The sequence below is a fragment of the Lampetra fluviatilis genome, chromosome 42 (assembly GCF_964198595.1).
Source record: "Lampetra fluviatilis chromosome 42, kcLamFluv1.1, whole genome shotgun sequence".
Classification (NCBI taxonomy): domain Eukaryota; kingdom Metazoa; phylum Chordata; class Hyperoartia; order Petromyzontiformes; family Petromyzontidae; genus Lampetra; species Lampetra fluviatilis.
In genome coordinates this window covers 7,521,071-7,548,117 of record NC_136316.1, presented here as the reverse complement: position 1 = coordinate 7,548,117, position 27,047 = coordinate 7,521,071, and the positions used below count along the sequence as shown (strand labels likewise).

At 43.8% G+C, this 27,047-nt stretch overlaps 1 protein-coding gene across 5 annotated transcripts in view; it reads right to left on the bottom strand.

The window, feature by feature from the left end:
• DYNC1LI2 (dynein cytoplasmic 1 light intermediate chain 2) overlaps positions 1–22,925 on the bottom strand; it is a 37,774-nt gene extending 14,849 nt beyond the window's left edge. For all 5 annotated transcript variants that reach the window (XR_013639930.1, XM_078875761.1, XM_078875763.1 and 2 more), the window contains exons 1-10: positions 22,784–22,925; positions 22,586–22,659; positions 20,265–20,381; positions 18,447–18,677; positions 6,960–7,141; positions 4,849–4,942; positions 3,238–3,373; positions 2,264–2,375; positions 1,641–1,700; positions 728–772 (exon numbers count right to left, since the gene is read on the bottom strand). Coding sequence is in view for 4 of the 5 variants with exons in the window: in XM_078875761.1 (XP_078731887.1) it covers positions 728–772; positions 1,641–1,700; positions 2,264–2,375; positions 3,238–3,373; positions 4,849–4,942; positions 6,960–7,141; positions 18,447–18,677; positions 20,265–20,381; positions 22,586–22,659; positions 22,784–22,887 (1,155 nt within the window). In the remaining variant the exon portion in view is untranslated. The remainder of the gene's footprint in view (positions 1–727; positions 773–1,640; positions 1,701–2,263; positions 2,376–3,237; positions 3,374–4,848; positions 4,943–6,959; positions 7,142–18,446; positions 18,678–20,264; positions 20,382–22,585; positions 22,660–22,783) is intronic.
• Between the last annotated feature and the right edge of the window lie 4,122 nt (positions 22,926–27,047).

The window sequence follows — 27,047 nt, the reverse complement described above, 5'->3', positions numbered from 1 at the left end:
CTCTCCCCCCCATCTCTCTCCCCCCCATCTCTCTCCCCCCATCTCTCTCCCCCCATCTCTCTCCCCCCATCTCTCTCCCCCATCTCTCTCCCCCATCTCTCTCCCCCATCTCTCTCCCCCATCTCTACCCCCTCCCTCCCCCCCATTGTCTAACACACTTGGACTGCGCCCCTCACCTTCAGCCCCTCCTCTATCTCGCGCTTTACTTCGACATTAGCATTGGCTGCTCCGCCCATGATGTTTATGGCGCACAGATTTCCTTGCTCCTGGCTCGCAACCCTAGTCCACCGCCCACTCACAACTTTGGAAGCCCTTGTAAGCAGTTGCAATTGGAGGCTTGCCCCCTATATTCTATCCGCCTGCTGAAGACCGCTTGTGTTGCAATCGAAACGTCGTGGGTTTTTTGCTTTTATGTTTAATTACATTTTTCATTTAATTTATATTTTCTATCTACTTGACTTTACCGAAAGAACCAAAGAATATGCGACACTCATGCATCTATGGAAGCAACGGAGCATCTCAAGCCTGAGCTGAATGTGTAACTAGGCCAAATAAGGGCCGAACCATTGCTTAGAATACGACACTTAATGGACTATATTTGTATACTAGGAAAAGAGATGGATTATTTTAGTTTCTTCCGAGCTGTGACAAGATTGGGAGCATTCCAAGTGATTTGGTCATCGGCGATTGTGATTTGTGGATTTAAGAACAAGCGTATTCTCCTTACCATAGGCCGCCCTGCAGGTGAAGCCGGCACCTTGGAAAGAAGTGCCTGTTGAGCAAGAACACAAACAACAGGGCAGAGTTGAATGTATACTCTTAGGTTTTTTCGGTAAAGTCACGTAGGTAAAAAAATTAATAAAAATGTATAAACGTAAAATAAAAATCACGACGTTTCGGAGGCCACACAAGCTTCCGTCTTCAGGTGGAACCGTCACAGCACGATTGCTGTATCAAGTAAGAGAAAAAAAAAAACTCTTTACTTGATACAGCAACCGTGCTGTGATGGTTCCACCTGAAGACGGAAGCTTGTGTTGCCTCCGAAACGTCGTGATTTTTATTTTACGTTTATAAATTTTACTTTTTACCTACGTGACTTTACCGAAAAAACCTAAGAGTATGAATCCTTGCAGTCACGAAAGCTTCAAATCTAAAGTTGAATGTTTATTCCACAGAGAGATGCATCCTTTAATTAAACTGAGAACAGGTCTCTTGTTCAATGGAGACCTTAGTTATGAAAATAGTACAGTGTACAACAAATGCTATGTAGGGTCAAACATCAGCAGCCAGGGTTGAGATATTCATCATCATCATTATTATCAATAGATCTACCTTCTGCTCGAGCCCACCTCTTTTACTTACTAATTTTAATTCAGGTCCACCTTCAATAACTTCCCTACACATACTCTGATTATTGACCACATACTGTATACATACTATCGATAAATTTATGGAACAGACAAATGATTATCAATTTCCGTTATGTCGAGCCTTTACACACTATGTAGACTGTGGGAGATTGGCTGTATACCAGAGCAAAGCGTATCTTGAATTTTAACAGCGCATTCCAGTTACTGTTTGCAAGAGTTGGCCATTTTTTGGCTGAGTAGAAAAAAATTAAACTAAAATAATAAACTCACCTGCTGCTTCATGAGGAATACTTGCTCATCCTCCACCGTTACCTCCTTCTCCTGCACCCACTGCAGAATAAAAAAGCGAAGATACATTGAAGATGGTTCTTACACACGGTTTCTTGTAATTTCTTCTGTATTGTATCCAAATTGTGCTGTCAGCGTTGTTTCAAAATACAAATAAACTATCTGGAACACTCGCAGTGCAGTGCAACCCTTCGTGTTCGAGAGTGGCCCATGGAAGTGGATATCACAGAGCTACCTCTGAGATACCTGAAAGTGACCTCTGGTTCACATGGCAGAGAGCAGCGCATTTCCATCCCACCCTGCCACCGAGAGTAACATTCAATATTTTAAATTCTCAGTGCTGGAATTTAACCAACTTAAATGTAGCATCATATCTATCGTGATGGGGTTTTTTGTGTGTGCAGTTATTGGGGACAGGGCTGAGACCAGCAACTCACTACGACTGAGAACCAGATTCAATCACAGGGAGCTGTCTGGATGAGAGACCTCTGAGCGACCCGGCCACCTGGCAACACCGAAGATTAAAATCTGCGCCACATCCCAGCCGTTGAGGCTGTGACGGCGTGCATCTTGCGCCGTCTCAACGGCTCCCAGCGATTGCTTGCCTTGCGCACGGGCGGCTTGACGATGATTTCCTCGTAGCAATCTTCTGGTCGCACCGTCTGGAAGTGCTCGTGCAGGATGGCGATCTTCTTTTCGTTGTCCCAACCCGCCGGGCTGTGAGGGTGAGGAGGGCAGCACACTCTTAACGCCCAACACCAACCGTCGCTGCGCTGTCGCCGTGCACAAATTAAATATGTTCATTTTTAGTTATTTACTTACCGCTCCGGTACTTTGCACTCCTCTATCGTATGTTTGTACTGTTTGTCAGTGTAACTTTCCGACCCGCCCCGCCCCTATTGGAAATCTGTAAGAAAAGAGCTTCATAACTCATTGGATTTCTCCAAGATAAATAAAGATTCAGATTTGTTCTGATACAATTCTCGGACATGTGATGATTTGTCGATTAAGATGGATTCCTAGGCTCACCGATTGGTGCCATGCATTATGTTTGTGAGAATTCATTGTAAACGATTCATTAAAATTATTATTTCTGCATTTAGGCAAATGAAGAAAACCAGAATTAATGGAAGAGTCAATACAATTGAGGCAACATAATATAATTATTTAACCTAATCGTGTAAATACATTGAATCATGTGGAGTATTTTGCATGCCTATTAATGCTTTGATGGTACACAGGAAAGGGTGAATTGATGATATATACGAAATCATAATATATTCTCCAAGTGTTCTAATTGTTTTTTCGAGGTCTGCTTTGCAATGCGCACACAGTGATGTTTCCATTGCAAGGATTTATCCAATAAATGTATCAGGATAAAAAGAATGAAAACAGAATTAGCTCACGTACAGTTTCCTGTGGTGCAAATCTCTGCAGCGCACTTGAGAAAGCATTTTGGACATGTCGATTCACAACCTAATGTTAGCCGTGATCTTACTCCTGTGTAAAGCTGCACTGACCTCCCGGGCATTGCTTGCTTTCCACTCCAACGGGGGATAAAACAAAACGAACGACTCACATAAAGACCGAGTCCTTTTCAACCACATGGGCGGTGGTGCGGAAGGGGAAGTCGTAGAGCCTGTGCAGCAGGTATCTGTAGAGCAGATCCACGTTCTTGTCTTCCTTGAGCGATGTGTAAATCAGAGCAGCGCCGTCTGGTTCACGTTAAGGAAACCCAACGCTGTCACGTCCCAAAAACCCGACCGCCCCCCCCCCCCGACTTGTCACTCTCAATTTACGATGACGCACAAGCATTTGTTTAATTTCATCATCGTCGTCTGCAGCATCGGCTGACAGTGTCACTCCGCTACTGCCGTCGCCATCACTCAAGGTCCAGTGCTGCTCTCGTCCATCTCACTCCTCTGAACTGATCTCATCGCTCGAATCTCCACGGTGACTGCTCTCCTCTGTTTCATGTCACTGCACAATATACCGTATCAAGTCTAAATAATGATAGGATAATAGGGGCACAGCTTGCAATCACCATTAATTCCCCATTACCATCCCTCATTTTAGAGCTGTGCAGACCCTTACCCAATGGAATAAAAATGCAATGCATTATTTAGAAGGCAAAGCATTTAATGGACGGATCGAGTCTTTAAAGAGGAAGTATGGCCTAAACAAATGTCAGGACCTTGCCAGACCACATTATTATTATTATTACTAACAGACCTCTCAAAATGATGAAATAATATGTAATTGGGTTCAAGATAATAATTTGCATGCATCATAAATGACGCCTAAACGCACCACCGATATGAAACTAAAAGCAAAATTTGTTTATTTTACCCATTGAGCCATATAGCTCTTTTCAGAAGTGACCTGGCCACAAATGATATCTCAACGAAGTTGCTTATCGTGTGGAAATGTATAGCAGCCAAATACTAAAAAAACACGTTTTCTAAATGTGGAGGGAAAAACCGGAGGACCCAGAGAAAAATCCACATGACCACAGGGAGAAAGACATGCAAACTCCAGAATCAGAGTCGAATCCACAACCTCCTGTATACCAGGTGAGGTAGTTAACATGTCTTAATATGTCCCATCTGTCCCCATAAGACCAACAGGACGGGTGACTTGGCAACGCTGGTAAGTGCAAGTTGGTGGAAGGAGGGGCCAAGGACCCGTTCAGATGAACGCTTGCCACTGGTGCCGGGCATGGCCCGGAAATTGAACTCAGGACATTGGAGAATCACAGCACAATATGCTAACCACTGCACCACCATCACACATCACTCATGGAATTATCCAACACATTCAACCATTGTTCAAACACAGTCCGATTAAAATGTATACTCTTTGGTTTTTTCGGTAAAGTCACGTAGGGAAAAAAAAAAAATTTGCATCACGACGTTTCGGGCGCAACACAAGCGTCCTTCTTCAGGTGGGGACCACTTAGAGAAAGCACACCACTTAAATTTACCTACGTGACTTTACCGAAACTAAAGAGTATGAATCCTTGCAGTCACGAAAACTTCAAATCTACGATTAAAATTAAAATGAAATATTACATCGCGGCAAATATATATATACACGTGGCTCCAAACCGAGCTTTGTGGGGGGTCGGTCACTTTGTTGGCGCGCTGGGTTGGCCGGGTGAGTGAGATTCGCAGGTGGGACTGAAGGATACACCTCAGGCAGAACCTGCGGATGTGCGACTGCATGAAGTCAAAGTGCTCTTCCCTGTAGTCGTACTCCTTCTCCAGCGAGCTCACCGCGTCGCTCTGCGCCAACGACAAAACAAGAAATATCATCACACAGAGCTGCAAAACGTTTGCATTTTTTTAACATCATCGCATTACGTCTTTTGAAAACAAACTCTGCAGTGGAGGAAATAGCCGTTGTTTCTTCTGAGTGTTTGTCTCCTTCCCAGACAAAAATAAATCCATCATGAATATACACAGCACTTGTCAATTCACTGCTGAATGAGGGCCTCCCCATGCTGGTTATTTGACACCATACTTCACCACGCTGGTCAGTGCAGGTTGGTGAAGGCGGGGAGCATAGATGTTGGGAGTATAGTATAGCACAGCAATGGATTCTGCTACTCTGCCCTCTGCTCGCAATATAGTGCTGCAGCCCTATGACAACCTGTTGCATGGTAGTCACCCATCGCGCTAAGCTAACTAGACCAGAGCACTAGCCCTAATCATAACTGCACTAATCAGCCACAAACGGACATGACATTTTACCGAACAAATTGATACCCTAGGTTGGAATCTATGCAGCCACCAGCCACCTGGGTTTAGTCCAAATTTGTAATTGTAGCATGTTGACAGTGCCAGCCTGATAACCAATGTGGACAAATACCCATCTAATCAAATGTGCTGTGTTAATTTGGCCTATTTCAGCATTCGTAATAAAAAAAATCGATTTGATCGACCGATTTACTTTAGGGGATATAAAAGGTGTGCACCTAGTGCAGATAAAGAGGCCAACTGAAGCGACTCCATACTTGGTTATATTCTCAAGCATAGTAAAGTTGATGGTCTCAGTCCAGTCACCACAGAGTACACAAAAAAATCCACCACATTTAATTCAAATCTACATTTACTGCAACTAAATTCCAGCAGTAAGAATTAAAAAAAATATAGGGTCAACTCTCACGTGAAAAAGATTACACTCGTATGTAGAGCAGGTGGAAAAGCGCTGCCTCTTACTGTGTTGAACAAAGGTCACTTGAAGGGATCTCAAGAGGTAGCTCTGTGATATCCACTTCTGCGGGCCATTCTCTAACACGTAGAAGTTGCACTGCTCTGCAAGAGTTCCGAATGGGTCCTTCATATCTTGTTGTGACACCGATAGCATAATTAGGATAAAATCAGGGGAAAAAGTACACAAAGCATTGAAGGGGATAAAAAAAGCAAACAAAATGCTAAACAAAAAAAACATGCAATTTGCATGTTTTCTGTAAAGCGTCTGTCCTTGGAAAAATGTTGCTCTTGATAATAATTGATAGTATTCTTGGTTCTTTCGGTAAAGTCACATAGAAGGGAATTGTCTTGTTTTATTTATTTTATTTCCCTTCTCCGTGACTTTACCGAAAGAACCAAGAATATGAATCCCTGCAGTCACGAAAGCTTTCAATAGAAAAATAACGGCAGTGCTCGAAGGCCGTGATGAGATCACAGACTGGGACAGTGGCTCTGTACGGGAAGAAGGCAGCAGGGGATGCCAGCGCTGGGCCTTTTAGCGCTGGTTTTTTGTCACCATATTTTGGGCAGCCAATTTTCAATACAGCAGATGTTCCTGCAAGCAACAATACTTTAACCTTACGTTATGTTCACATTGGATCTTGTTTACGATGGTCATCACCCCATATTACACAGACGGAGCGACAGACAGGGGGCATAAACGCTTTCCATGTACGTTATGTACGTATGTTGCACTTCGTTCGCACCGTACGTAGCCAACCATGCTTAACGGAGGTGCGCGCAAAGGACAACAAACTAAACACAAAAGAATCTTAGTTTGGAAAGCAATGAAGAAACGTACTCTTTGGTTAATTCTAGATTTGAAGTTTTCGTGACTGCAAGGCTCTTTGGTTCTTTCGGTAAAGTCACGTAGGTGAAAAATAATAAAATAAATTAAATCACGACGTTTCGGAAGCAACACAAGCGTCCGTCATCAAGTCACCTACGTGACTTCACCGAAAGAACCAAAGAGTATGAATCATTGCAGTCACGAAAACTTCAGATCGAGAATGAAGAAACGAACAAAATACGACACAAATCCTCACACCTTGGTGCACACGACCACGACGGGGATGCCCAGGTTGTGGGTGAGCGTGTTCTCTCCCAGGGGCAGCGGCTCCGACTCCTCGTCGCCCTCGCCGATGGCCGTGGAGGTGGCGTGCGTGCGGCGCGGCGATGCCAAAGAGCCATCCTCGCCCGGCTCCGTGTAGCTCTGGAAATCGCGCACAACTGTGCACCCGCCACCACCACCCACCACGCACAGCGCACCAGCCACGACACGTTAATAATAATAATAAAGATGTGATTACGATGATGATATAAAGATCTCGGAAGCTAAGCAGGTATGACATCCGTGAGAAAGAGCTTCATAGCTCATCGGATTTCTCCAGTATAAAATAATATTTTTATTCTGAGCCTGGACAGTGCTAATATGGGTGACCACAATGCATAAGACATGTGTCGTAGGCTGCTGCAGAGGGCAGTTGCCAGCAGAGGCAGAACAGCAAAATCCATTGTTGCATTGTACAATGTTTCCCACCTTCAACTCACATTGACCAGCGCAGCGAGGTATTGTTAAGTGGCGAGTGCGCCACGATGTTACCTCGCCAAAATTACATTTTACTCCCGGCAACGGGTAACATTAGTGGTGGGTGACATTTGAACCAGTCCTGGGCTTTCCTGTTATCAACAGGCAATGACCAGCGTGGTCAAGCAAGGTCCTACAACCCCGGTGACCACAGTGTGGAGAGACCTTCATCCATCAGTGGAGTAACAAAGGGATGCAAATTATTATTTTACTTTTCGTGCGTCCTGTCTACTCTGCACGATTCACATTTGGAATAATTTCCTCCTCAAAGAAGCATGGGTAGGTGCTCATCTCCACAGGTGACCGTGCACTTGTGGGGAGAAATTCTACATTCCCTTGCCAAGGGCATGTCCATCCGAGGCACGGAATGATTTTCCGATGAGCACGTTTGGCTACGTGCGGTGCGAAAAAAGTTCAACGTACGTGTATTGAATTACATAAGGATGTATTTTACATGAGGAATCATGACGAATGGTGATAACCTTGCAATCACGAAAGCTTCAAATCTATAACCATGTGGAAGTATTCAACCTAACGTGAATAGACAATGGCTGCTGATGATGAAACGAAGGAGACACGTGGTACAAACAGAGCGCAAGAGACAGTCAATAGAAACTGGAACGTACTGAAAACCAAAGGGTAATTTGGATTGGATTATTGCTTGGGGCGAATCATCACATGCCTAATTAGCAAGAAATGTAAATTGTATTAAATTGACTGGAAAAATAAAAGGGCGAGTTGACGGCTGACCGGGAATTGAACTGGCACACTTCCAATTGCGAGTTGACAGCGCCAATGACAGTGCCACCTTGGCAGACTGTAAATTACGTGAACACATCGTTTACCATGAACATTATCATTCACGTGATATTTTTAGGGTCATGCCAATAAAATTACTAGCCACCTATAGCTGGTTTCGTCTGCTTTTTATTGCCTTTGGCATCACTCTTGAAAATTTATCTGTAAAAATTAATCATCGACGATATGATTTTGTATTTGGATTTAGTGCCATTAAAAATGTTCACAGAAAAAAATGCGATAAGTCTGGGTTTACAAAGATAGGTGAAAATGTTTGGGGAAACAAATTATAACACTGGGTTTTTCGTTTTTTCTCGTTATAATCGATGTATGTGTTTGAGTCCATAAGTGTGTGTCGGTCGATGTCTGTGTGTGTGTCTAAGTCGATGTGTGTGTCTTTTTCGCCCGGGCAACGCCGGGTACTTCCTGCTAGTCTATATATATAAAAAAGGGAAATTTGTGAATATGTGCGTCTGTCTAAAATGTTTAGCGTACTTCCCAACATGCAACAAACTTTAAATTTGGCATGTGGGTAGCTTCCAGACTGTACACAATGCAAAAAGTATAAAAATAGACTTTTGTATTTTGGGGGGGGGGGGGGGGGGCGAAATAATGGATATATTTTACACGGCAAGTGAGCGGTGACGTCGCATCTGTGATGTCACCCGCATGCGGCAGCGTCACGCAGTATGCCTGCTGACGTCACGCATCCCCCCCCCCCCCAACCCTCCGCGTAGGCCGTGTATTACTCCAAGACAAGAATCCAAGTCCCGGGCAAAGCCGGGTAGTAAAGCTAGTATTTTATAAGTGCCAAATGTCAGGTTTTGTAGCCAATCTAAAAAGAGAGTAAAATTAACATCACTCAATCACAAATGTCCTTACCAGATAATATTACATTTCCAAGTGTACACTCAAGAAAATGTTTACAGTAACCTAAATCATGCACGCACGTTTAAATGATCTTGGAAAATCATAACATGGTTTTATTTAATCATGTTAATGTACAGACACCTTCTGATGTGCGTACGAGATTACTTAAGAATCAATGCCTATTAAAACATTGTGCAGTCAAAAACACATTCAATTACCCGACAGCAGAACTATTGCACCCAAGAGGTGAACAACTACTGAATGAGACATTACAATTCCATCTCCATTGTCTGTCCAGTGAGATTCTATATTGCCGCATGTGCCCGTGTCGGACGTTTATTTTTTTATCTTATCTGCGCGTGTGCATCTCTTAGCTGCGCATTTGTCTTACAGCTGTACATTTGATTCTCGAAGCTGTGCGCGTTCGATCGCATCTGTCCGTGTCCTTTCTTTACGCGACAACTTTCTCATCAACAATCCTGCTGGTCTGAGACCATCAAAGAAACAATTTCAGGAGAGAACCTGTTTGTCCAGGGTGGTGACCTGGGGCTTAAACCCAGACCCCAGGTTTGCTGGCGCAGTGCACCCAACATTGGCGTTTAACATTTAAGAGCCACCCAGCAACAAAGACAATTCATGTAACAAGTTTCCAACCGATCAATCTCCAGACAAATGCATACCAAAATAACATCCTACTCATTCACACATTTGATCTATTTATTATTCGACTCTTTGCCAAGTATATCATCTACACTTTTGCTTAATTTACCGTACAGGGTAGGGAGCCCCTCATCCAGCAGTGGATTGCCAAGAAAGCCGTACATGTACACAAACAAAGCATGGTACCACACTCCTTGGCATTATAAGTCAGGAACCATATAACAAAATCTCCCAAGAGCAGGGGGCCAAAAGGTTGTGAGAAAGCAGTGAAAAATGTATGCATGGATTCACATGCACTGACTGCACTGCTGTGTTTTTCAACTTCGTCATCTCTAGGCCAATGCACTCAGTCTATTATCGCCTATTTCCAAATCACCCTGAATGTGCCCGATCTTGTCAGATCTCGGTAAAAGGCACGAACCGCAACAAGGGAGGGGGAGGGGCGGTACAAAAACTCCGTGGACCGAAGTCCAAACTCAGTGTTCCTGGGTTCTGGGAAGGGGAGAAGGTCGGGGCACACTGCCCCACTCACGCAGCGACTGCGAGCAGCAGGGAACATGGGTAGAGTTTTATACGGGGAAGGGAAGGCAAGGGAAGAGAAACAAAAGTAAAGAGAAAGAGGGGTGGGGGGCTCCTGGTTAGTTCTTCGATGGGAGAGCACGATTGCAAATCAGATGTCATAGGTGTGGGCTGCAATGTGGGCAGGAGATGATCACCTTATTAAGCCGAGTGTCAACCCCTCCCATGTGAAAATATCCTCATTACTTGAGTAATGAGAATATATATTTTTAAAATTCGGATTCTGTTTCAATCAAAAGCCACAAACACTCATTAATAAAAATGGCCAACCATATCAACCCAGCAGGGCTCTGCTGCATAAAAAAGAAGTCTGGAGGCTCGGTGAGGATTTTTCCGGGTGAGTAAAGGACATTACAGTATTCTCTTTCAATTCCGGGGTTAACCACACCCAGTGCAATAAAAAAACCGCACACGCACACAAGAGAAAAAAGAGACCACGTCTACACAGCTCAATTCACGGCACTGGAACTCGACCAAGCGATGAGCTCACCCTCCAAACGTAGCATAAAAAGAGACAAGACGCAACATGCGCTCCGCCGTCAAGCTCCAGATACACTTCACAGCGCACGTAAATAACGGCGGTCGCAATGTAGTGATCGGAATGGCATTCCAAAACCCAATATCTCCCAGGTGCTGATGTGGTACGCCTACAGTTTACACGGACAAAAATAAAGCTCTGGGATGGGTTACAGGAAGATGGAAATCCTTCACAGACACATACGCTTACACTCTGCTATCCTCATATAAACCCATCTAAACACATTTGTCTCTCTAGTGCTGATGCTTACACAGTTGCTCATTTAAGGCTCCGTTTACCAAGCTGCTATTTGCAGGGCAGCACAGAGAAGTGCAGCAAAATCCACTGTTTTGTACTTTAATGGTCCCATGTCAATGCTCCCCGTCTTCAATAATCAGCAGTGATAAGTGTGGTGAAGTATGCTCCGACAACCCCCATGACCGACACAGCATGGGGAAACCCACATCCAGTACAACGGGCTGCACATGTAAATGTTCTTGGGGAGTGCCTGGATAGTAGTGAAGAACTCTTGTATTGATTCATAGGATAACATCCATTCTTAAGCTTGTGATATATATTGAATAATGCGTGGAAGAATCGGTGTGTTTTTATTCCTATATGCTGTAAGTAATTGGTTAACATCACTTCCGAAGCCACTAGAGGCACTAACATTTACCGTAATGTGGAAAACGTAATCAAATCAAAAATCAAATCAAAAACCTGAATCGTGGACACTTAACAAATCAGCATGAATCATTGCAACCATGAAGGAAATGTTGAGATACTGCTTGCAACTCATGGTTATCCATGACCAGGAATTTAACCCAGGTTATCAGGATCGTAGTGTATGGTAATGCACTCATGCTTCAAATATACAAAGACCGTTACAGACTATTAGGGCGAGTGTTGTTAGAGAGCACCTATTAACAAGAGGGTGCTCGGCCGTCTTTGTTTTCCCAATGCTCACATTCAAACATTTCACCAGGCTGAGTTGACCAAGGGGAGGCCCAGGACCAATTCAGACATGACTCACCACTGACTTGAACCAAGAGCAGAAATCAAAATCAAACTAAGGTGTTCATATTCTTTGGGTCTTCTGGTAAAGTCACGTAGATAGGTTCAAAGAAAATAACAAAGAACTTTACCGAAAGACCCAAAGAATATGAATTCCTGCAGTCTCGAAAGCTTGAAGTCAGGATTCAAACTCCGATGGCTAGTGCACAACGCCGTGCACTACCAACTGCTAACAACTACGTCAACACTCCAAATACAAACCCATTAACACACCAATGAACCAAGGTTCAGTTGAAAGCTCACGTGCGGTCAGTGCAGTTAATGCCAACGCTCTGGCCCCTGTGTTTAAATCCCTTTATTGGCTCAACTGGCCACGAGGCGCTTTGAGAACATGCAACAATCTACCACGCCTGAAACGATGAATGTAAACTGTTGCCACGGTGCTGAGATGTTAACTGCCTTGCCTAGTCTTGGGTTCGATCCTAACCCTGTTGCCTAAATATTTGGAGTTTGCATGTTCTCCGTGTCACCGTTTCGATTTGTCTCCGGGTCCTCCGGTTTTTGTCTCCACACACAGAATCAATGTTAGTTTGAGTATTTAGCTGCGAAACATGTTCATGTGATAAGCCACTTCGTTGAGATATCATTTGTGGCCAGGTCGCGTCTGAAAAAGAGCTGTATAGCTCAGTGGGCCTTACTTGGTAGAACAAAAAATTGTTTAAAGTTTAGTTGTAGGCTGTCACCAGTGAAAGTAATTGGGCAGTTGCTTCCAGAAAAAAATGTACCAGGCGTAGTGGCGCGAGTGAGGTCAGTGTGAATTGGACGGCACTCATGAGTAGCCAGCCCAGGCATCTGTGGTATGCACATCACATGAGAAGCGATGGCACGCTTCAGAACCTTTATTTTATTCATACTGGAGGAATCCAATCAATTTTAAAGCTCTTTTTCACAGATGTCCAGTCGACGGGATGTTTCCCACACAGTGCACATTGAATAAATGAATCTGCGTAATCACACTTTGTCCGTGTAAAATGTCTCAAATAAAAAAAAACAGAAGACTGGGGTGAACAGCCGAAAGCAAATCAAGCAGCAATAAGCACGGCCACACCCAACCGGTGACGATTCATTTAATTTGACAAGAGCCAGAGAAAGATAATTTAGCACAGCCCAGTGGGAAGTGCAAACTTTTGCAAATACTGGCAGTGTTCCCTGCACTGCATGATGAGCCCTGCGACCTAAGTACGATTCCTGGCCACAGATAATAAACATCATTGAACCCAGTCTTGGAAAGCCTCCCACCCATCATCCACCCAGCTACCTTCACCGATCCGCACCCTTATCTCCATATATATAAAAGGCAAAGTTGTGATTATGTGTGTCTGTTCAAAATGTTTAGCGTACTTCCCGACATGCAACAAACTTGAAATTTGCCATGTGGGTACTTTCCACACTGTACACCATGCAAAAATTATAAAAATACACTTTTAAGTAATTTTTTTTTGGGGGGGGGGGGAGCTCAATAATGCATCTATTTTTTGCACGGCAAGTGAGCTGTGACGTCAAATCTGTCATGTGACCCGCGCATGTGGAAGCTACGAACCCGGCGACCCGAGTTCGATTCCCGCTCACGGCCACCACCGGTGACGATTATCTGAACCGGTCCTGGGCCTCCCCTAGGTCGACTCAGCCTCAAACGAGTAACTGGTGTGGTGTTTGAACATCGCCACTGGGGAGACAAAGGCGTCCAGGCGTGGTGATTCCAAGTCCCGGGCGAAGCCGGCTAGTAAAGCTAGTCGTTTCATATTCATAACTCACCTCCCTTGCAATACATCTCAATGCGACAAGTATGGACAAACATCCCCCACAGCTGACACGGTGTGGGGGCATCCTTCAACCAGCAGTGGATTGACAAATGGCTTCAAATTATTGATAATATAATTAGATAACACTCGCACACAGAAAATACTTATTGATACGGTTTGGAAGAGTACCGACTATACTATTACAATATGGATTTAGAGTGTTTAAGAACTGCTTTTTGTGTTTAATTTGTTGTCCTTCCCCCCCACCTCCGATTATCATGGTTGGCCACATACGGTGCGAAACAAGTTCAACATCCATAAACACATTCCTGCAGAGGGAGCTGGTAGGAACGTTGGGTTGCTCGGTCAATGGCCAGGGTCAATGGCGGCGTGGTGTATTCCGCAAATATGGCCGACTGTGAGGGCGGGCACAAGCCGGCATGAGTAGGTTAAACGTTGAGTTATATAAGGGCACCACGGGGTGACCAGCCCCTCCCCACCCAGCCCCACCCCTCCCACCCCCCACCTAGCCCCACCCTCCCCCTCCCCACCCTCTCTACCCAGCCCCTCCCCACCCAGCCCTCTCCACCCAGCCCCACCCCTCCCAATAATCCCCTGTGGGCTGGTGGAACCAGGTGGTTCCTACCAGTAAAAGTACATAGAGGTTACCGGATCTAAAAAGACACTGTGTACGTAGGGGAGGCATGTGGCTGAAGGGGACTTGGAAGTGAGTGGGGATTTTTTTGGTTAAAATCATTTATACCACGGTGGGTGTACGGCGGTTGGGCAGAGAGGGGAAAGCAGCTGACGGGAGAGTGTGAAGGAAGACACTTCATCGAGAAATTCAGCCACAGGCAGAGGAACAGATGAAGACCTTGAGCCAAGACTTGAGCAGTGACTGTGCAATGCAGGCAGCCAGGGGCAGGAAATGCCAGACAACTGGGGCAGTTGCAGACGAGTGCTGCTGCTGCTGTGCAGGGTGTGGCAAATCAGAAACCCCCATAAATCTGTGTGGTAAATTATAGCAAATGTGTGAACTGCACCCCATTTGCTGGGACACACGTCTCAAACTGTTTCACGTAATACGCTTAAACGTCGATCCACATGTCCACATTGATGTTAGGAACGAGCTCGATTCGTATGACATCCCCACGGTTCCTGACTTATGTCGCACGCTGTATTAAGGAGGTCTGTTGAAGAGACAACAAAATGCTGTAGCTGTGAGGGACACTTTCACGGGTATCAAGGTATACTTTTTTATCATTCGATACAAAAGACCTATTTTCCTTATTATAATATGGTCCAATCATAAGCTATATCCAAAACTTGTACCCACTGCCAATCTTATCTATAAACGTCACTTTTTGTCCGTCTGTGTGTTCGCACACTTGCGAAGGATTTGGCTCCCAGGCAACACGCCGTAAGCCCCGTGGTGAGCGAGCGCTATTCCTTTTTCCCATCCCTCAACTTTAAAGTACTTAAATTAGCGATTTAGCGCGATGTTTATTTATTTAATTATTTCTTGCGCTCGCTCGCCCATTCCAACTCACACACCTTCGGTGGGGGTAAGGGGGACATTTTCTTTCGCGTTAAAAATGCAATAAAAATACACAACACGCTCAGGTAAATTCTTCAGTGTGATGTCCTCTCCCCCCCCCCACCCCCGATGCGTGCAGTTACTACTATACTGTCGGTAGATTCTACCACTATAGGCCGTAGATATTACTGCAGAGCGCGTGGGAGGATTGTGGCTGGGGGGGTGAGGGGTAGCAGCCCAGCCCCAGCTTACCAGGTGCCACCTCGGCCGGCTGGGCAATCTAGGTGAGGCCAGGGGCTCTGCACGGGACTAGGCCTCACCACGGCAATGTTAAGTACTATTTTCTTGCTTCTTTCGCAATACTCACGTTGATATAAACCTATGATTTAAGTAATCCCCTTGCAAATATTACATTAATAATGTTTGTGTGCAGTCAACTAATATTTATATTCCTTGCTTATTTCGCCAAACTCACTTACATAGAAACCTATTATTTTAATAATCACCTTGCAAATATTACAATATTTTTGTTTGTGTGCTGACAATTAATATTTCCAAATGAGTTTGTTAATTTTTTATATATTTACTATTGTGTCTAAGTCCTTGTGTGCGTGTGAGTCCATGTGTGTCTGTGTGTCAGTCGGTGTGTGTGTTAGTGAATGTGTGTGCATGGTCTGTGTGAGTAGATAACTAATATTTTATAATTTAGTTAGTACATTTTTTTTATATTTATGTCTGTGTCTAAGTCCATGTGTGCATGTGAGTCGATGTGCGTGTCTGCCTCGATGTGTGTGTGTGAGGCAATGTGTCTGTGTGTGTGAGGCAATGTGTCTGTGTGCGAGTCGGTGTGTGTGTGTCGGTGTGTGTGTGTGAGGCAATGTGTCTGTGTGTGTGAGGCAGTGTGTCTGTGTGTGTGAGTCGGTGTGTGTGTGTGAGGCAATGTGTCTGTGTGTGTGAGTCGATGTGTGTGTGCGAGTCGGTGTGTGCGAGGCAATGTGTCTGTGTGTGTGAATCGGTGTGTGGGTCGATGTGTGTGTGTAAGTCCATGTGTGTGTGGGAGTCCATATGTGTGCGGGAGTCCATTAGTGTGTGTGTAAGTCGATGTGTGTAAGTCGATGTGTGTGTGTGTAAGTCGATGTGTGTGTCTGTCTTTTTCACCTGGGCAACACCGGGTACTTCCCGCTAGTAAGGTTATAAATACCTGGTCACACAACAAACCTACCGTATAATAAGATGCACCCCCCACTTTTGCTTTACACAATACAGAGGAAAAAAGTGTCTTATAATCCGGATAATACCGCAGTTGTGTGGCATCTTATAGAGCCTTTTCCTGATATTATTCCAGACTCACTGTAATAGTTTCCATGATAAGATTTCATATTACGTTTTCAATCAAGAGGAAGGTTCACGTTAAAGTGATGTAATATCAATGAAAGGATAAATATAAATGATCTAACAGCCGAAATGCCACATGAGATTATAAAGGAAAGACTGGATATGCATTCCAACGATCAGCCGGAGATGGCTATAGGTGCTTCACGGAGTTAATATCACATCAGGACACCGACTGCTGAGAATCTGGGTTCGCACACAGGCAGCCACGCATAATTAAACCGGGTCAAGTGAATTGGTCTCAGCCCGCTCACCAATGACTGCACCAAAAACACACGCGATTCTAAATTTGGGTTTTCACTTAATTTGGCAAAATTTTGCTCTGAGAATACTTTTTTTTATGCTATCAACACTCATAGCAGGGCACATACAAGGTGTGGCCCTAGTTTGTATGTTGAAGTTATTTTGCACCGTACATAGCCACCCATGCTAATCGGGAGTGGGGATAGAGGTCTACTTAAGTAATTTCACAAGTAGTTCTGTGATACCATATTTTGCAGACATTATCCTCTTTCTTAATGTTATGACAGGATTGTGCTTCAGTCCAATTGAACCAGGAATAGATTTTTTTTTAAGTTTGGGGTGGGTAGAAATTAACACAAGCTGCAAGTCAGTCACTTAAGGAAGTGTCCATTGCGTTCAGGATTCAACTGTCAATGCTGGTACACAGCATATTTTTGTTTAAGGAGAAACACTGAATTATTATTGCAACTCTTAAGAAAAAAAATCAGATTGATTAGGGTAAGGCTGGGGAAATTTTTCCCGATAATAATGCAAAATGCACATGTAAACTGAGTAAAAAGAAAACCTTGCAGTGTCAGAAGTTAATGAGCACACAAAAGCTAGAAACACATTTCCCTCTCGTACCCAATTATCGCCGCTAAGATGCTCGCAGTGATGAATAAACATTGCTTGCAGGCCGTTTCACAGCGGCAGGTCTCGTGTAGCCGTGGGGCGTGAGATGCAGTCATGGGCCACACGGCTGTCATTTTCATTCCCTTCGTTTGGTGGTTTTGTTCGTTTTCGTGAATGCGTGTGAAGAGTTCACATTTGTACAGACGGACAAGCGTAAATACGTTCCAATCATGTCACCCAGTAGCTTATCAGCGCTGTCAAATATGCATGCATGTTAACGTCCAATTTTAGTGAGTGATTGTGTTATTGTTGTCTTGGTGTGGTCTGGGAGTGTTGTTTTGCTGCCTTGCCCAAGCATGCATTTAGTGTTCAAAAATCGAAAGGAACCGATGTCCTTTTTCAAAAGCACTTATATATTTTTATGACTCGCTTACCTTTCACATACTTTGCACGCCAATCAGTTTTTGTATTGTTTGTTCTTGTGAATTTCTGACCCGCCGACTAATTTCTTGAGAATTGCTTGATGTGTTTAGTTTGTTGTTCTTCCCCCACACCTCCGATTAGCACGATTGGCGATGTACGATGTAAAACAAGTTCTACATATTCTTGGTTCTTTCGGTAAAGTCACGTAGAAGGGAAATAATAAAATAATACAAATAAAACAATACAATAATTCTCACGACGTTTCAGCCACAACGTGACTTTACCGAAAGAACCAAGAAGATGAATCCCTGCAGTCACGAAAGCTTTAAATCGAAAAAAAAACAAGTTCTACATACATAGAGGAAATCTGTGAAAAAGAGCTTCCCAGCTCATTGGATTGTTGTAGGGTAAATAAAGATTCAGATTCTGACACAGCAAAGCAGAGGTATCGTCGCGTGCGTGCGTGCGCATGCGTGCGTTAGGTTCGTGCGGTGGCTCACGGTTGTGCTCCATGTCGCGCTGCTCCGTGTGTGGGATGGCGAGCGAGTCGAGGTGCTCGCGCATCACCTGGCTCCACTTCTCCAGCGTCTCCATGATGAGCCAGGGCCGCGCCAGGTCGGCTACAAGCAGCACCAGCGAGTCGCGCGCGTTCTCCCGCGTCGCCGCAAACCGCAGCAGCCCCTTGTGGTAGACGTCGCCGTCCAACAACCACACGTTGCAGCGGGCGTGGTCTGCATCACAGGTAGAAAGGTACTGCCCTTGAGCTGTCTTGCTTATGCCACTGCTGGCAGAAGGGGCCGCAGACCTCCCACACAGGCGTCTTCAACGAAGGTGCCCTATTGACTAACTTTAGTGTAACGCAATTCTACTGCTGCGCAGACAGAGTTGAGGAGGATTCAAGAAACCTGCCCCCTTGTTTTAAGATCAAACCAGACCTCTGGATTGCAAGTTTAGCTCATAAGTGGCAGCAACACCTCATTGTGGATACAATTTTAGAACTCTTACATTGGAAGGCCATGAGAAAGCGATGGCTTTCATCCAGCAGCGGATAAAAAATTATGAATCATAACATAGGTTGCAAAAGCCTGTGTGTTAAATTTAGAACCCTCTTCAATAGCATTTGAGGCTATTTCGAGGTAAATAACAGGCAACATAGATCATCGCTTCCTCATCTTTGTATAGCTATGTATGTTTGAAGCAGTGAGGCATCATCATTGCACAGGGTCCACTGCCTGTGTCTTGTTGCTTTGACTTCCCAGCATGGCGCTGTGAAAGACTTCAGTGTCCATGAAAGAGCACGCATCGGTGATCGTTGCGCGAGTATTTGACTTCAAATTTGGCTCTGCTGAACAGCACAGGCTCATGTGACGCTGCCCCACAGATCCTGCTGTCAAGACTAAACAGCAGAAGGATTTATTTTTTACTGTCAACATAACCATGTGACTCTCAGAGTGGTTTGGACTTTTACAAAAATCATCTCTGCACTGTTTGGGTGTCCAATGGCATACAAATGGTATATTGTACAATGTACTCTGCTTCACTGTGCTGTACAACCCAGTAAGGCAATAACCATTAACGTGACATTATTCAACTTATGAATGCATTCATACATTGCATTGGTCTTGCAAATAATGGTTTACAATCTTGGACAAGAGTAGAATTAAAAAATACTGCAAAAATGTTCTGGAAATGTAAACTCTCATTTGGAATTTTAGTTAACTAAAACGCCAAGTGATTGTCACTATTTAAATAAGATTATTGAAATTTGCATTTCATCGTCAACAAATGCCAGAAATTATAAGCTATTCTTGGAATTCACCACCACGTTATGCTATTATATGAATATAGAACCAAAAACAAAGATAGCTCTTGTCTTAAAGGCACACCCAGGCTGTGAATCTAGGCTGGTTGACCTGAGTTTGAAGGTTAATTAAGAAGAAAACAAATTCATAAGCAGTCAAGGGTCTATCATAACAAGCTGGTGTCATAACTGCATTAACATTCCAGTAAAACATATGGCATAAACATTGCAGTGACCTAAATCGTTGCATTATGACGCACTTCGCTCTGAACCAAATCTACTTTTTCGTTAACGAAGATTCGGACTGCGTTGGACAATCTGGGACAGACAGCCTTAGGTTGCCATCAGCAAGATAAACTGGTTTTTTTTGGTCGTCTTCCTTTAATCATTAACCCACAAACAAAGCCTGCTTATGAGCTCTAACCCCATTGTCGTTACATCTGCACAAGAGAAGTACAAGCAGCGGCAATACATTTTTTTTTTACTGTGCGTGACAAATAATTTCCAATCAGCGCACCGTCTCGGTCTTCATCGTGGATGTTCAGGTAGAGGTACTCCAACCCGCGTCCCTTCCTCGCGTCCTCCGCTCCCTGCAGCTTTGCGATGAGCGATGTCTTTCCCGAGCCATCCTCGCCTGGTATTGGACCATCGAACAAGAGGTCAGAGTGAACACTTGTTCACATACGACAACAGCATCCAAATGATACAAACAATTCCCACTGCATTCACTCAACATCAAATAATTCTATGCACTGTTATGTTTTGGAGTTGTGATTAGATTCAAATATTATTTCATTTATGTCAAGTTTTCATCTTATTTTTATTTATCTTCATTGTACCATATTCCTTGTTTGTTCTGCCCATCGCATGTGTATCCTCTTTGATTTTTCCATCTTTTCATTGCGACGGTTCATCTAAAAAGAACTTGAATAAAAAATGGATGAATAATGGAAAACATCAACGCATGCATCGTGAGCATTAGGAATAATAAATGTGATTGTTTTATCCCTAGTATCTGGCGAGCACAGCTGTGAAAGACTGCAGGGCCCATAATGTAACGACCTCAAGTACGACAATAGACACGCAATGGCTTCCTATAAATATAGAGTAGATTGCCGTGTGACTTTGGGCAGCTACAGTGAGGTGTCAAAACTTTCCAGGCCTCTCCTTCCATCCCAACCCATTTCTCAAGGATTCTGCACTCTCTTTGGGAGAGTAAAAAAACTATTGCATGACAATGTGCCCGTGTGGCTAGTGTCATGGTTGTAAATGTATCTCAATGGTTAAGTTTTTCAAGTACTGCAAGTGGTTTGAACAGATGAGTGGTTTTGAGGAGAGTGAAGTCGTTAGCCAAGGCTGAACACATTCTATGCGATGAGCTCATTATAACAATTGTGTCTCAAGTACTAATCGCATACATTTAAACAATTAAAACTGGGTGGATTGATCAAAGTACTGAGGCAATGTTTGTTTTGTCTCTGGATTACTTGACTAATATTTAAACAAAGTTACTTTGGACAGGTCAATACGATGGTGCTACTAGGGTCACGTGGAGTTATGTAACGCAACTGGAACACACCGTTGGCCTCCAAAAAGAAATGTGTGAAAATGTAACGGAGCATAATTATGACTGAACGTCATAATTAAACACTGCCCCCAGTGAGACTTAGTACCGATACATAAACTATTCAAACTGTACCTCCAAAGTATCCATGTATTTAAACAGTGGCCACATGATTTAAAGCTTTCGTGACTGCAGGTATTGATATACTTGGTTCTTTCGGTAAAGTCACGTAGAAGGGAAACAATAAAATAATATAAATGTAAAACAATAAAATTATTATTTTATTGTTTCACTTCTACGTGACTTTACCGAAAGAACCAGGAATATAAGTGGCCACATGCTCAAATGATTGATGGGAACACATCGCCAATTATGTATATTCTAAATGACTATGACGGGAGAACCAGTAGTACCGTCATAAATTAGGAATCTACCACTTGTGCGTAGAGTTTCGAGATACTGTAGTGCTGTAAAGCACCCGATGTGTTGTTTGTTGGGCACATTTCGCTCCACGTGCTTGGGAGCTACTTCCCGAACTGAACCGAGGAACCAAATGATGAATCTCCCAGCGAGTGGAGACAGACGTCAGCTTTCAAACTTAAACTAACGTGCAGAATAAACCAAAAACACAGAGGAGAGAATACAAAAAGTCAAAGTATTTCCCTGCTCAGGTGAATGAACGTGAGGGGTGGTCATCAATTATTTGGCAGCCTTTGGTAGTCGTGGAAATTCCACAATCCCACGATCGATGCTTGTATATTCATAAGTAAAATATTCATAACTGTCATCGTATTCAGACCGATGTTAGGTCATGGCCATCTGATAAACCCTCAGACGATGGCGAAAATTCCACATTACGATGGCGGGTGCCAGTATATCCAGAACAGAAGCAATATTTGTGATTAAACAACTGCATCCCTGCTTAGTTAAGACTCGTGTATGGCGGTGGTCGTCATCATTAACGTGCCCTTGTTTGGGCAGTGAAGTACATTCCACATTCTCATGGCCGGTGGCCAGTATATCCATTTGACAACAGCATCAAGTGATAACTACGACAACAGCGGTTAACATCGTTTTGAAACTAAAAAGTACATGTGCAGAGATGGAATAGGTTTAATTGCTGCAAGGGCGTATTTTGACATATCCCAACACAATTCAAAGGGAGCCTTACACCCCAACCATCTCAAGCACCCAACACCACCAACCACCTTGCATTCACATGAACACACCACACACGCGCGCGACAAAGACGAGACGAAAGCACTCTCACTCACCGAGAACAAAAATGCTTTTGCCCGTCGGCAATTTTGACCTGGACCTGGTAGACACCTCACTTAAGATGGAGAGCCTAGACGAGACATACACAGACAAGAAGACACGCAACACGGTTAAAGCAGCCGTCACACACAACAACAACACCAACTCGCCCCCATCGCCGCGTCAGTCTCCCGTCAGATCGCTCCGCCACTTGCCACAGGTTCTGTCCTTCGTCTTCGTTGCTGCTGTGGCCATCAAAAGCCGCCGCCTCAGCGTCTTCGTGCCGCCTGCCACCGCCCGCCGCCGTTGACGCCGCCATGTTCGCCTCTCCCCTTCGGCTTGTTGAGCTTGAGCCACCCGGATGACGTCACAACCCGGGTGACGTCATTTTCCGACGAACGTCGCGCGCGTCACCGGTCGCTAACGACGTCAAATTTATCTTCTTGGTTTCTTTCGGTAAAGTCACGTGGATAGAAAGCTAAATTTTTAAATTAAAGATAATGAATGTAAAATAAATGTATTATCTTTAAGAAGCAAGAATATAAAATTTAAAATATAAAAGCAAAAAACCCCGCGACGTTTCGATCATCAGTCAAAACGATGTCAAACTTATAGGTCTAAAGGTGACGTCATTAAGCAGGAAGATGACATCACGGCGACGATTTGGTAGGGCGGGGCGGGGGGACGTCAATCGCTCGATGACAACTCGCGCGCGTTTGGGTTTACGTGACGTCAGTGTGACGTCAGATTTTGTGTCTGGCAGTGATGTGACGTAGTCGATGTCTATTTTTTTGTGTTCGTCGCGGACGTCACGTCTGCGTGACGTCACCTTCCGCCGAGTCGTGACGACAACAACCGCCGTTCGCCACGAAGCGGCGGTGACGTCACCACGGCGCCTGTGCCAGGCTAGGTGCACTTCGAGGCCGCGTGAAGTGTCGACTGCCCGCTTGGCAGGAGGTCACGGAACAGACCCAGGTGCCATGGGTTGACTTGACTGAGATGACAACAACAACAACCACAATCTATAACGGATAATGATGTAGTCGCGATATCTCCATATATATAAAAGGCAAAGTTGTGATTATGTGTGTCTGTTCAAAATGTTTTAGCGTTCTTCCCGACATGCAACAAACTTGAAATTTGCCATGTGGGTACTTTCCAGACTGTACACCATGCAATAATTATTAAAATACACTTTTGTTATTTTTTTGGGGGGGAGGAGCTCAATAATGCATAGCTTTTTTGCACGGCAAGTGAGATGTGACGTCACATCTGTCACGTGACCCGCGCACGTGGAAGCGTAACGTATTGTAGTGTAGCAGGTAGCGCGCTACGCTACGAACCCGGTGACACGAGTTCGATTCCCGCTCATGGCCACCTCCGGTGACGATTATTTGAACCGGTCCTGGTCCTCCCCTAGGTTCAAGTTCAAGTTCATTCATTAGGTAGAGCCCTGTGAGCCATTCGGCTCTTGAATCGGGTGCAACCGCAACAAACAAAAAAACAAGAACATGAACAAAAAACATCTTAAAGTTAATATGTGACTAAGTGCAAACAGAAAATCCAAGAAAAGGCCGCAAAATATTGCACAAAAAAACACCGTACACCAACGCTGTGTGCAAAAATCCCAGTGGGATGCATGTCAAACAACAACAACAACCATAAGATAACTTAGATTAACGCCATCAGTCTAACTCTGTACTACAACAAACAAACATGGCTAAACCAATACACTTTTCGAAATCACCAAAATAAAGCCATGAAAGCAATGAAAAAGCAATCATAGGAACTGACGGAATTTTCACAATAAATGGCATAAACATGTACTACCAAAACCTTGAGCCACTCCACAATAGCAGGAGCATCAATAGGAGTATTATAATTTTTCAATGCACCTTTAAGATCAGCACACTAAATCAAACACAGGTCATACTTTGTAGCGATCATCCGGAGCGAAAACTTTATTTTAGGCCACTGAATAGCACTGGCAGCTAGGGGTGTACAACTCCTCTAAAGCAGTTTTGAGTGAAGATCTCATAGGTAGTGACTCAAGTTTCAATTTATTGGCAACAGCATTCCAGACCCTGGAGGCATCAATAGCAAAGGCCCTTCCTCCAGTATATGTACGGCAATAGGGAATGTTAAGCTGGTAAATGAGTGTAGACCTTAGGCCAAATTTGTTCTTTGAAACAGAGATGAGATCCAGCAGGTAATCTGCGGATTTTTTTGCAAGTACATCATGAATAAATAAGATCTGGTGCACAAGCCGTCGAACATTCCGAGATGTTAAGTTTGACCCAATGTAGAGATCACAGTGGTGAGTCCTATATGGGCAGTTCAATTCAAATCTTAAGGCCGAGTGATACATTGAGTCAAGCTTCTTCAGTACAGTACTTGGGGCTGATTTATACACAATGTCACAGTAATCAAGTAGAGGCAGTATGGTAGCTTTTATCAATTCCAAACGGAACATAGGGGGGAAGCAGTGCTTGTGTCGATATAGAAAACCAATTTTTCTTTTTGTCTTTTTCCCAATATAATCAATGTGATCTTCAAATTTCAGTTTTGAATCCAGGATGACCCCAAGATACTTATAGATCTTGACTTGCTCTATTTGATCATTATTTAAGGAATGTAATTGGGGGAAAAGAACTTCCCGCTTTAGTCCTGGTGAGAAGCATAGCACCTTGGTTTTGGCAGGATTTAGGACTAGTTTAAGAGCAACTAGCTAATGTTGTAGTTTGTTGAAATCACTCTGGAGCTTAGCAATCACGTCATCCGGAGAGCGGCCAGCAGTAATCAGTACCGTGTCATCTGCAAAAAGATTAACCCTGGAATAATCCAGTTCAGTGCCCAAATCATTTACATAAAGAGAGAACAAGAGGGGGCCGAGAATGGAACCCTGTGGAACCCCTTTTGTTATCTTAACACTGTTTGACCTCCAACCATCTGTGAATACAGTTTGGGTGCGAGAAAAGAGGTAATTTTTTAACCATTTTACTGTGTTTTCAGAAAAACCGAGGCAACTTATTTTACTAAGCAGGATGGTCTACTGTATCAAAAGGTCGACTCAGCCTCAAACGAGTAACTGCTGTGGTGTGTGAATATCGCCACTGGGGGAAAAAAGGCGGCCGGGCGTGGTGAATCCAAGTCCCGGGCGAAGCTAGTAACGAAATATTTCAAAACGCGATGAAGATGCTGCGATTTGTGTCCAGGATCGTTAATTACCATTGGGTTTTTTTCTTCAGCTGAAGTATTGGACCAAAATCATGCAACAGACAAGACAATGTCTCAAATGTAATCGCGATTATCGAGTGGGAGGCGAAAAAAAACATTGCAGTGCAGTTTGCAGAATCATCCATTGCAGGACTGCATCTCTCCCTCTAAATTGGCACATTGGCCCAACATTATTACATGTTCTAACACGTAGCAGGCTTTCGCGACCAATATTATTCATAATAAACGTTTTTGGGTTTAGATCGCGTTATTTAGAAATGTGTCGTAACCCTCCACCACCCGACACGGCCAATCAGCAAAAAAGTGTCACGTTGACAAAAGACAAAATAGTTCACTACTTTAGCCCACCGGTGTGTTGAGTGAATCTACAACATTTACAATTTTTGAGTAGTACGACGTTTCGCTGGTAATTACATCCAGCATCATCGGGCAATTCGTGACACTTTTTTGCTGATTGGCCGTGTCGGGTGGTGGAGGGTTACGACACATTTATAAATAACGTGATCTAAACCCAAAAACTTTATTATGAATTACATATTCTGTTTAACACTTCGGGATCTTTCGCGACCAATATCCATAATACGGGTGTTTTTTGGGGGGGTTAGATCGCATGTTCTGTTCACGTGACAGATGGCATGATATGTTCTTCACAATTCTGTCAAATCGCATGATGAAGCTGATTGTGATCACGAGCGAAACGTCACAGTACTCGAACTTTTGATTTAAAGCTTTCGTGACTGCAGGAATTCATATTCTTGGTTCTTTCGGTAAAGTCACGTAGAAGGAAAATCATAAAATAATAAAAATATAAAACAATAAAAATTCTCACGACGTTTCGACTGCAACACAAGCAATCATCATCAGGTGTGAAATCCACAGCAAGACACCTGATGATGATTGCTTGTGTTGCAGTCGAAACGTCGTGAGAATTGTATTGTTTTATTTGTATTATTTCCCTTCTACGTGACTTTACCGAAAGAACCAAGAATATAGTACTCGAACTGTAAAATGTTGTGGGTTTACTCTTCCAGCACACCTCGTATGTCGAAGTAGTCATTAATTACCACGTGTTGTTTACGTGACAAATCTTTCTAATTGGTTGTCTGGCGGCAGTGGGTTTAAAGACACATTTATGTTTAGGTGATCTCCCCCGAAATAAACCTTCATCATGGAGGTGTTTTTATTATTTTACACGATTTTATTTAACTCTGTTGTTGTATCCTCAAATCTTGTTACTCAATT